This window comes from Vanellus vanellus (assembly GCF_965231255.1).
Source record: "Vanellus vanellus genome assembly, chromosome: 2".
Taxonomy (NCBI): domain Eukaryota; kingdom Metazoa; phylum Chordata; class Aves; order Charadriiformes; family Charadriidae; genus Vanellus; species Vanellus vanellus.
Window position 1 is genome coordinate 72385719 of NC_138906.1, and position 11993 is coordinate 72397711.

General features: G+C 40.9%; 1 protein-coding gene and 1 long non-coding RNA gene across 2 annotated transcripts in view; one reads left to right on the forward strand and one right to left on the reverse strand.

The window, feature by feature from the left end:
• The window catches only part of LOC309668605, a 102557-nt gene extending 90608 nt beyond the window's left edge, over nucleotides 1-11949 (reverse strand). The window contains exons 1-2 of the long non-coding RNA XR_014268857.1: nucleotides 11929-11949; nucleotides 11193-11291 (exon numbers count right to left, since the gene is read on the reverse strand). This is a non-coding gene — a long non-coding RNA (uncharacterized lncRNA). The remainder of the gene's footprint in view (nucleotides 1-11192; nucleotides 11292-11928) is intronic.
• Nucleotides 1959-10150, forward strand: STMND1 (stathmin domain containing 1; the record flags this gene model as incomplete). The annotated part of the gene is made up of 5 exons (XM_082479740.1): nucleotides 1959-2042; nucleotides 2924-3104; nucleotides 5274-5428; nucleotides 9438-9563; nucleotides 9998-10150. The coding sequence occupies 5 exons, from the start codon at nucleotides 1959-1961 to the stop codon at nucleotides 10148-10150; spliced, it is 699 nt and encodes a 232-aa protein (XP_082335866.1).
• Nucleotides 11950-11993: the final 44 nt, after the last annotated feature.

Sequence of the window (11993 nt, forward strand, 5' to 3'; positions counted from 1 at the left end):
TTTTGATTATGCTACAGCCTATGATTTTACATTTAACCAATTTTCTTACTTTGATAACTGACAATAAATTTCCATTTTATCACCTTATTTGTGTTTGAAGGAACAAATAAAAGTCACCTTTCTGCAAGGATTAAAACTTCCCCTATTATTTACTTATAGACAAGTTTTAGAACTGCACCATCACAACAAGCGTTTAATCAGAAACACAAACAAGAAGCTCAGCCTGTACATCATGTTCTGCCATACATCAAGCAGCAATCATATTTCAGCATTATCACATATAACCTGCAAACATCTGCTAAAGGAGAAAAAAAAAAAAGACAAACAGAATGGCAACAATAAAAAAAAAAAAAACAAAAAAAACACACCAAAAGGTTTTTTGACTTGCATTCTGTGTTAATTCAAACTGGACACAAGAATCAGGTCCCTGTCAATTAGGGATGAAAAAAAGACACCAACACTTCTTGGAAGACACTTGTTTTGCAAGAGACAAGTAGATGCACATTTGATGCACAACTCGAGGATGCCACCAGCACAGGTAGGGACAGAGTCACACACACGTGCTCCGAGGTGGGCAGAGATGCTAGCTACAGCCTGGAAGCCACACAGTAACCTTACTGCTGTGCTTTGCACAGTCAAATACAGCACACTGAGGCAGGGAAGATCACTTTAGGCTCACTGCCATGCAAACAAGTTTATTCAGCTTTCCAACCAGACCAGCTGAGGGTTTGGACCAGAGATAAGAGGAACGCATAGGGCTGCCTGCAGCCATCCATCCAGAGTGATCTCTTAGATCTCTTAGGCTGGAGTCACTCTGTCTCAGTGTTGGGGTCCATTTGATTCTGGAAATTCACCAGTCTTACTACTTGAAAGACATTAGTCATGTAAACATCTCCGTTTCTCATATATGGAAAAGAAATTTGGCAAGTTTTACAGAAATTTTTCCGCTATGAATCAGAGCAAGGTCGCAAGCTGACATTCATTTGTTACCAGGGCCTCAGGAAGTTAAAAAAATACTAATTCCTCATAGGTATTAATAATTACTTTGGGTTTGGGGTTTTTCAATCTTTCAGTTTCATACAAAGATCCTGTTTCATGTGAATATTTGTGGGGGAAAAAAAACAATTATTTATTCTAACTATAACAGCTGATGATCTCAGCACAAGCAACCCAAGACATGATCTTGAACTGACAACACTGCCTCAACATTTCTCTGCTATCTTTTATAACAACCTCTTGGAAGTATAAACCACAGCTGCATTCTTTTTTTTTTTTTTAAATCTCTTACAGACATCTACTTCTAAGGATGTAAACAGACTCAAAACAGTAATCAAGGAATTGTATGATGATCTCAAAGGATGCTTAAAACATTTTCCCTAGTCATAGCCTGTCCCTGTCACCCGACAACTTTTCCTCCCATTTAAAAGCTTGCCTTGCTGCTTGGAATTCCAGATTCAGCACTGATCTTTTCCAATTGCTAATGGTGCTGAAGAATGCTTAGGAAATCCAGCCAGAGACTAAAATGTGTGTGTATTTCACATGACACTATGTTGTTCATCTAAAAAAAAAAAAAAAAAAAAAAAAAAACCACACCACACCCAAAAAAGAAAAAGGAAAAAAGGCTGGAGATACTCAAGTGTCTTCGCTTGTGTTCCCATGGGAGGTTCACTAACCCCCGAGTGACCTGTAGAGATTTCTTGTGCTCAGACCAACATCCCAAGCAGCAGAGAAGAAACAAATTCCCTCTCAACTTCGGATGAGGGCGCCTGGACAAAGATGATGACGTCTGTATGCCAGGACATAAGAAGAAAGCCTTCTGTGGTGTTATTTATTGTAGCAACAGGCCCTGGCAACAGTTGGACTCCATGGTGATAACGACTAACCAAGCTCCCAAGAAGAGACTAGGGCATTCCTACTCCCTGGACTTGCAGCAAGCAGCAGATGGTCACAGTTTCACCATGGGCTGCAATATTTCTAACAGGGTTGGTGTCGCACAGCTGTCTTCCGAGGAGCTACAGAACAAGCAGGAAGCCAAGAGCCAGGTAGCGACTTATTCCAAACAGATTCTGTACAAAGTATGTTAGGAGCTGTCTTAGATGCCCACACGAGCGTACGAGGACATATGCATACAGAGAAATGGTTTTGCTGATATTCAGAGCTACCATTAACCTGTCAGGGAGCTCTTTAAGAGAAGGGCTATCACTCACTCAGCTTAATACTACCCTTATGCTATAGGGGAAACAGACTCACCATTTGGCCACATGCATGACCCGATTTTACAGGACCTGAAAAGTGGCTTTTCACTTGCCTCATTAAAGATTCAATTAGAGGCACCCATCTCCCACACCAGTGATGAATTACAACACTGCAGCAAGGTGGGTTTTGCCTCAAAAAGTTATTCTGAGGCAGGGGGCTTGTATATATGCAAATATTATAGCGTAGATACACACAGCCGCTTTGTGAAGTTTGCAGAGTTGAGTTTTCTCTGTATGTTTGGGCTTGAGACGAGACAAGAATACAGCTAGAGTCTAATCCTGCATTCTTTGGGGGTTCAAAGCTATTGTTTAGAAGGTGCACAGGTTAACGCCTTACCAAGTGCTAATTTAAAACTCAGTTTTAAATTTCTAACTAATGATCAACATATAGAAGGCACTTAGAGTACTGAAACAATACTCCAATATAGTCAACTGAATTATGGACACACTTAGGTTTAATGTCATTGCTTCCTTTCCAAAATGTTCCAAGAGACCTTTCCTCACCATCAGCATCCACCTGTGACAGAACATGGATAACCACGAGGAACACCTCCGTCATCTTCCACTCCCCTCTGAACCTGCCAATTCTATGGGACTATTATAGATACCACCTTAAATGTTTAGAAGCCCAAGGAGCTTCTCTGATTTGTTTCTTCATTTTCTTGTAGACTAAAAGTGACAGCATTGCTGGAACAGAGGCTGTTCCCTCACAGGATGGGGCAGCTTGGTCAACAGGCACTTCAAAGGATGAAGACAAACTTGACGATGAGACCAGTGAGGCAGACTCCCCAGAGGAACTACCAGAAAGATTTACATCTTCTCAGAAAAGCATAAATGCACAAAGTGCAGGTAAACAGTAACTGAAATTCACACCAGTTCCACAAACAGAGACCTAGGAGCAAATAATCTTGAGAGCCTATCGCTACAGCCAGCTTCTATACCCAGAAATGTTCGTGCTGTGACACCGCAAGGACTGAGCTCTTAGCACTGGTTTCAAAGCATGCAGTAGTAGCAGGACCTGTTTCCTAGCTGATGATTATGTTCTGCAGCATGACTCAGCCCTCACTACCAGAACAGGCAGCAGGGTAGATACGTCTCTTGGCAGACGCCTGGAACAGACCAAGAGAACAAACTCAGCCTTGTCCCCAGGGGTAGCCCTCTCTAACTGGGATTACAGCACACCGGGAAGAAGCATTGCCCATGCGAGAACTGTCAGTTTGTTGTTACAATGAGTCGGTTTTTTACAACAGAATGGTTAATACAATGCCCCTGACTACCATGTTATTCAATAAGTTTGCAACCAAAAGTTGCAGGGCCAGTGATAGAGAGAAAACTATAAAAATTCCAGAAATCATCATGATGATAAAAAATTTCTTAGCAGATCTTTGCTTATTTTAAGTACAAATGAACACTTAAACCCAAACTCTTCTCTAATCTTACAATACCATTGTAGTAAGAGTTGCTAATGGAAAAGTAGCACCATCTTTAGTGCATTTAACCCCCTCATTTTGTGTTTTAACTCTTGTATTTTTCAAGTGCCATGAACAGCTTAAATTTCACTAGCACACTAGATGGAAAATCTACAGTAGTTGTTTATTACAACGAGTAAACAAGGGCTGTAATTAAATATTTCAAATTGAACACAAAAAGAATAACTACCAGTGTTTGCTATTCATTAAAGAGGACTTACCTCCCAATGCCACAGAAGGATGTGATGAAAGGATTTAATTTCAGATTGAACAAAATTATTTGCTTGCTCTGAAATAAAGTATTTCATTTAATTTCAAGCTCCTTTTCCTGCCAGTTGCCAAAAGATAACTTCACAGGAAACTTCTAAACAGAAAATTTTTTAAATCATGCTTGAATCTTCTGTTTCAAGACAAAAAAAAAAAAAACAAAAAAAAACATACCATACCAAGATACTTCAACTACAGTTTTCTCCTGAATGAACAGATTAGTAAAACCAATACAAATTCACATCACTTGTCAACGTTGCCCACTCATCGTGCTTTTTATTTTTTGCCAAGATATGTTTTGCTGTATACTGGGTTCTAACATTTACATGTGCTGACTGACAGCTGAACCCCAGTGCTTCCTGTGTGACCTGTCAGTTATTTTAGGAGAGGTATGGAGTCGGTTTCTACAAGATGGTAGATATTCTGTATTTTTGTTTTACAACTTAAAAGTAAGCCAACATTGTCATACCCACTCTGCTTATAAAGACTGGCAGATGTCAAATAACTGCAATTTTGATTTGGTCCAAGCATTCTTCATACAAAAGCTCTAACTTCTGCCAAGAGAGGTTGGGCAGATGGTAGAACTGTCATCTGAGGGTTGAAAAACCTGATGGGTCTTGGCAATAAAGTTGTTCGTTGTTTATTCATATCTAATATGTGGAAACTAAACAGCCACTCAGAAGGGTTATCAGAATAATTTGTTTTTTATTCTTAATTGCTGTTTATAAATATATAATTAAGTGTTGGAATACTTATGATAAGAATCAAACGTAGCAGTGCTGTTACAACAAAAATCATAGATCACAAAAGCACGTGAAAGTTTGGGTTCATTTAACAGAAGGCCACAGTGATCTTCACAAGATGGCCTGTTAGTAGGCTTGTACTATCCTGTCCCAGCCTGGCTTTCTCTCACCAGCTCACAGGACCCTTGAGAACTTGAACTGTAAAGAGCTCCCTATGGACCCTTTTGGGGAACACGCTCAAAAATTGGCTTCACGGGCCTTTAGCACACACTTCCATGCTTTCCTGAATGTGCCCCCTCTGGGTGTAACCGACTGCCGCGTGAAACTGAACTAGGTGCCTGCACCATTTTTCAAGCCACTAAAAAGCTTGCTGCAAGGTTTAAGCCATGAAGAGAGACTCAAGCAGGCCTTTTCCACTGGACATTCTCAGTATGTAGCGTCTTAAATAAAAACTCTGGCACTGGGAATACATCACGAAGTTTTGTTTGAACGCCAAGTGCTCTACAAGTATTAAGTTGTAATGTTTTCGTCTTTTGAAGATGCACTGCTCACCAGCGAGGTCATCAGTAAATCACAGCCCTCACAGGAAACAGAGAGGCAAAAATCATCAGACGTTCTTGAGGAGCTGAGGATGCAGGGAATAATCAAGAGCCAAAGAACCACTGCCGGGACTGGAGAAGTGTATGAAAACGAGGTAAGTGTCATTATATGAGACAGGACCCTTGCTACAGCTCCGACCCTGCCGTGAGCACCATGAGATTCAGTTTCTGTGCACACAAAGCATCCAGGCATATCTCCTCTAAGACTTTAGAAGCAAGTTGTTAAAAAAAAAAAAAAACCAACAGAGAACTGTATCACGGAGACGTTAATACAACAGAAGCTGGCAGCAGTTTTCAGGTGTTTACAGCTTCTGGGCTTGTTTAAAAAGGGGACAAAGGAGACAATAACAGTACTAAGAATTCACTCTTTGAAAAACTCACTGGAACTTACATGCCACAAACTTCTTTCTCAAGTCTAAAAAACTAGAAGAACTACTGCTGTCAGGGCTTATAATTATAGTTAAATTAAGGCCTCTGAAGTCCTAAATATTCACACTTCTAAGAAATCTACAACTTACAGTTGATCTCAGACTAAGAAACCATTACAAAATAGATTTTTTTAAAGAAGTATAGAACAGATATTTGACTAACAAGCTAGTGTCCATTTTTTCATTCAGAATGATAACCTGAACTCAACCTTATTCTTTGTTGTCAAGCATTATGTTAAGGATCAGATGCCTCTTCCAGAGAGGGCTTCAAGTACAGATGTCAGGAGGAAGGTGGCCTTCAGGGAGTTTGTAAGAAGTTTAACGCATTTCTAGATATGTGTCATCCAAAGCACGATCACAACACTGCTTGGACACAGAAACAATTCACACTTAAACCAAAGATGATTCGGAGTAGCTTTGTCATTTGAGGTAAGCCATTCGCAAGTCCCTAACCTTGGCCGCTTGTATTACTGAATCACAGAATTATCAGAGTTGGAAGGGACCTCTAGAGATCATCTAGTCCAACTCCCCTGCTAAAGCAGGATTGCCTAGAGCACATTACTCAGGACTGCATCCAGGCGGGTCTTGAAAATCTCCAGGGAAGGGGACTCCACAACTTCCCTGGGCAGCCTGTGCCAGTGCTCCGTCACCTGAACCGTAAAGAAGTGTTTCCGTGTATTTGAATGGAACTTCCTGTGTTCTAACTTGTGCCCATTGCCCCTCGTCCTGTCACTTGGAACCATTGAAAAGAGTCTGGCTCCATCCTCCTTCAACCCACCCTTTAGATACTTGTACGCCAAGATCTGAAGATCAAACAGAAACTTTCCTAGAAGGACTAAATGAGCAAGTGCCACCATACAGTCTAGCCACTGGTGCCTAATACATTTGCTATTGCCAGGGAAAATGGGGCTGGAGGGTCTCTGAGCACAGCATTTCCATAGTCTTTACTTACTTCCCTCAGACAGATTTTTTTTTTAAGTATCCGAGATGATTATCCCCTCTGTGGCTAAATTTAGGTAACATACTGCAGGCAGATTTTTGTATTTTTCCCCCTTCATAAGATAGGCGAGTGTCTGTTCTTTTTTTCCCTCCTGTATTAAAAAGCTGTCTAGTATTAAATTACACATACTCTTTTATTGATAGATACTTAGTCTGTGCTATTCCTCCTTAGAGAATTTCTATCCTCCCAACAGGAGTAAGGCACACTTTTTATTTTTCTTCCTTAAAAAAAAAAAAAAAAAAAAAAAAAAACAACAACAAAAAAAAACAGTACAGCTTTTTAAAATGAACCTTGTACTTTTCACTAACAAAGCCAACTTTTCCAAGTGATATTTTGCATTTGAGCTGGGCCTACTGCTGGGCAACCTACAAGTGAAAACATAAATCTGTCTCTGGCTGTTAACTATTAGCTCTCCCTTAGTAGCAATAGAAAATTTGGCCTTTGCTACCTCCTGTAAGAATAATTTATTCCATTAGCACTCAAATCCAGCAGATTACTTATGAATAGAAGGACTAAATGCACTGAACACAGACACAGCAGAAAAGGCTTATTACTCAGACATATTCCAAATTAAAACGTGCAGCTCTGGATTTTGAGCACTAACACACAGGTAAAGTCACACCTGAAATTTTGGAATTGACCAAGAATAAGCATGAATTGCTTTATGCTGAATTTCAGTCCACCGCTAACTTCAATGAAGAAACGAGCTCACAGACCTCACCACTACAAAAGAACAGTACAACCAGCTTTGAGACTATTTTTACAGTAGTATTGGAAATAGAGATATCCTCAAAAGAGCTTTCCCTTCCTGTGCACAGTTCTGCTCCATGTAAGTACCTGCATCCCTTAAGCCCTGGCAGCATTACCCGTCTTCTCAGGATTTCCTGCCATTGCCAACACGGTGCAACAGCTAAGCTAGAAGGCTGCAGTCTTTTGACCATCCCTCACTTTATCCTGAGGAAAGAACTTCAAGCAGTACAGGTTAAGAAGCCTTGTTATACCTGTTTCTAAGTGTCACTGCTCTAAAGCAGTCTAAAGATTTTTGAGAGCAATGTTTTATGGGTCTAGCGCAACAAAGCCCAGGAAGAGCCGTACGTGCCATAGGGTAAGCCAGCCTCTACAATTTTAACAGTGGCTTTTACTAAAAAAGCCAGCAGAACCAGAGCTTCCACCCAAGATACAGGTATCTAGCCTTCTTTGCATGATTATGTTTCAGCATCAGGGCGGGGGAATAACTGCTCTTCTTTCCTCCAGCACTTCAGAAATATTCTAGCTGATGTCAAACATGAAGAAGTTTAATCCTCACCCCTAAAGACTTACAGTAAGCTCTTAAGAAACACCCCTTCTCCCAAGAAGTAGCAGGAGTTGAATTATAGGCAGCACTGGACACTTTAGTTTGTTAGTGCACAAGCAGCTGTAGATACCTTTTTTCCAAGTCTACCTTTAAAGGCACTCCTAGGTGTGTAAGCTACGGGGTAAGCAAAAGGATCAAAAGCTGTAGTTTCAAAGAGCGGTCTATAGGAATTTGATCCATTTATAATGGGTTATCATTTACAAGGGATGTGCACAGGTTATTATTTTAGCCTTTCCATTACCTTTAGATTTCAGTGTGAACTTCTTGAAGCCTTGATGACTCTTGATCTCCCAAAACTGCTTAGCTCAAAGCTAAGTTCTCTTCTCAGTTTATATAGACACAGAACAATCTGGAAAGCAACCTGCTTGCTGAATACTCTGTTTAGTTTGGGCATATCGGGAAGAATTTTCCATTCATCTCTTCCTATGCAGTCCACAGTTTATCTTGGGTAAGGAATGACATACTCAGTCATACCTTCCCACTTCAGGCTTTTGCTGGAATGGCCTTTGTCATTAGAAAGAAGAGTTTCTTTTCTTCTTTTGAAAGTCTTTTGTTTCATTTTTATGATGATTGAACATTGCTTTGTTCAGATTTTGTGTGTGTCATCTGCATTCAAAACGTCTCCTTTGTATATCAGTCTTCTTCCTACTGAATCACGCTCCACCTTCATCTCACTAAATGAGTCATACTCAATACTATTTGAGCACTTCACACTTCTGGCAACGAGGCCCGACTTCTCATGTTATTTATGGCAATAAAAGTCTGGGGAATGGATAACTCAGGAAACTTGTAACAGGATAGTGATTATTTCAACTGTAGGTCCTTAGTTTGGGTTTAACACTGCTAAAACTGCTTATCATACAGAAAATGGTAGAATTCAGCCTCCTGGCTGATCAAATAATGACTGCATCTTTTCAGGAGCAGCAGAGTTCTAGGACTCGGCTGCTCATTTGTATGCAGCAGAGGCCAGCAGTATCCTGATTACAAAGCTCTAACAAAACCATTCTTAAATCTCTTCAGCCGTAATAAAGTAACTTCCCTAAATACTTAGGGCCTCATTACCAAATCCCCACATCTGCTGGGTGTACGGCAACATCACAAGCTTCACAGACACATCACTCAGCAGAAAAGGGGAATTCTCACTGCAGACGACACTCACTCCTGAGTGAGCACTGAGGTTATTAGCACATCATTATTTCTAGGCTTTCATTTGGTATCAGAGTCCATCACCTCCATGCGTGAAAAAAAAGCAGAAGGCAAGCAGCACGGTGTCACCCCAACATCAAAATATACTCTGCTGAAAGCTTTTAATGTCTCTACAGAGAGATGCCCCAGAGAAGACACTGAAGAAACCACCAGCTAGACTGGAAAAAATTCAGTTTGGAAACAAGGAAGCAGGTGATTTTACAGCGAAGGACACAAAGACTTCTGCTGAAGAAAACAAACAGGTCATCTAATCTGCTATGTATTTTTCCACTGTTTGCTTTATCACCTAAACCCCTCTACTTTTTATAAATCAGGCTAATGCAGACAGTTTATGCACAACCTACTACCAAAGCCTGATTAATAGCAGTACAGGGGGTGCTATATTCATCTCATAGATGTTGGAAGTCCAGGTTTATTTTTGCTTAAAGCCTGGAAGATTACTCTAAAAATAGGCATAAGAGAGGAAACTTCTGGAGCAGTCTTTTTTTTTCCCCTATAGCAAAAGATTCATCTTCCATGGACACCAAAATAAATTGACGAAGTTCAGTGCTAACTGGAGTAACATTCTGATCAATCACATTTGGGTAGAGAGATAGAAAGAACTGCCACATGTGCTTGATACATATCTACTTCCATCCCTCATTGCAAAGCATTGGAGTTTTTTGTTATAGGTTAGGGAAGAGGAACTGAACAAAATGTCACAACATTTTTTCCAGCAACTCCCCACCAAACTACAGGTAAACAGACTGAAAAGGATGGGCCAAGTTTTGAAAGTCAAGGAGGTACAGACACCTCTCACCTTTCGATGGTGAGCCAGGGGTACTGCTGAAGGAAATAGCTGCAGTAGAAGCTACAAACAATTACTCCGAGGACTCCGCCATCAAGTCTGATACCTTAGAACTGCACCAATGAAACAATCTGGATCTAAGCTGTCTTGCAAAAATGAAGAACGGCTCTGGTCCCTGCAGCTGTCTTTTTGGGAGCGTAAGTAAGTGATTTATCATAGAGCACAGCTGAGTCTTGCTGCTACCTACCTTGCCTGGGAAAGTGGTATCTAATCTTAATTGTTACACACTAATTGAAAGTAACAAAACAAATAAGAGCCAGGAAGACACAAATAAGTAACCAGCCAGTCACTAAGTTTGAGCACATGGCCATTATCATGATTCTATCACATCTACTTTTTTATTATTATATTATTAAATTTAGCTCACTTTTTGGATAGCTCCATGAAAAGACTCCCTTTCCCTAGGGAGCAGGGAACAGGAGGTTGGAAAGGCATTGTATACACATAGGAAGGCACAAAAGCAGGAGTGTGCAGGGAAAAAGCTGTGACCAGCAGGGATTTGGGACAGTAGAACATGGTGGGACCCAAAAAGTAAGAACAGAGACTTCTAACTTACTGTTCAGAGCAACTGGCAAAGAGATGAGAGCTTCAGATAGTAAGATAACAACAGGCCCCAAGAACTTTGACAAGCATTGAGCTTACAAGGGACAGACAGAACAAGTACTGAAACTACAGTGGAGAAAACAACTAACGGGCTGAGATATACAAAGCACAGGTGGGATGTCCACATGGAAGGAGATGACTGTGTTACAGAGTAGTCAGTCTTTTGACTTTGGAATCCCCCATGCCCTACCTCCAACTGGCACTCAATATTTACTAAAGCCAGCTCTTCCAAAAAGCAACAAGTAAAGCAATTGTGCCATTCATGCTCTCCCTGCTATCAGCCCTGCCACTCCGCTCTGGTCCATCTCTAAACATGTTCATCCCCACTTCCATGTGGACTACAGGCTCTACCCATCTCCCTCCCCCATCAAGCCTGCGCCACGCTCACCTCTGCTCCTACCATGGCTTTTTACTTTCTTACCTCCAGCTACAGGTGACAAATTCTTCCTTTCCACATTCCAAGCCAAGAAAATTCAGCTGCAGCACAGGACCACTCTTCTCTTAAATCACAGGCCAGACACTGCAGAATAGACAAAAAGGTAATCCCTACTTTTTACAGTCTCATGGTAATTCTCCCTGTCACTCTAAGGAAGAAAAAAGCTTTCCTGCTTCCTCTTCTCTTGCCAGACTTGTACTAAATCACTAAGGGGAGGAGCAAGAGCTCATCTCGTTTCCTGAGCAGCTGGGATCCCACCTGAGGAGCTGAGTAAGGCAGCCCATCAGGAAGAGTCTATTCTTTTAGCCCAGTTCCAGGCTTGGCCAAATTGGCAGGTTTTGTGAAAGAAATTCTATTTGCAATAGAGAAGAAAACCTGAAAATCACCCTGTTTTGCCCAGGAATGACAGCAGAAAAACGGGAAAAAGAGGAAAAAACTCTTAGGAATTACAGAAACTTTACTCAGCTGGTTCAAAATCATCCAGCAATCTGACAAATAGGAGAAGTAAGAGACCCGAGGGTACACTCTCACTACAGATCTGTTCACTGAATTTTGTTTCTTAGGTATTTTAAGGCTAGCTGGCCAGGCTTGGAATAAAAACTGGTGTGTGTATGCATATATATATATATGTATATATATCCATACAGACAGTTCCACCGAGTTAGAGTAATTTGCCTCCCCTTGCAGTGAAGTTACTCAAGTGCTAATAGTCTCCCAGTACCTTCGCATGGTTTCAGAAGGACAAAGGATAGTCTGTCCGCAGCCAATGCTATTTCTTCCACTGTT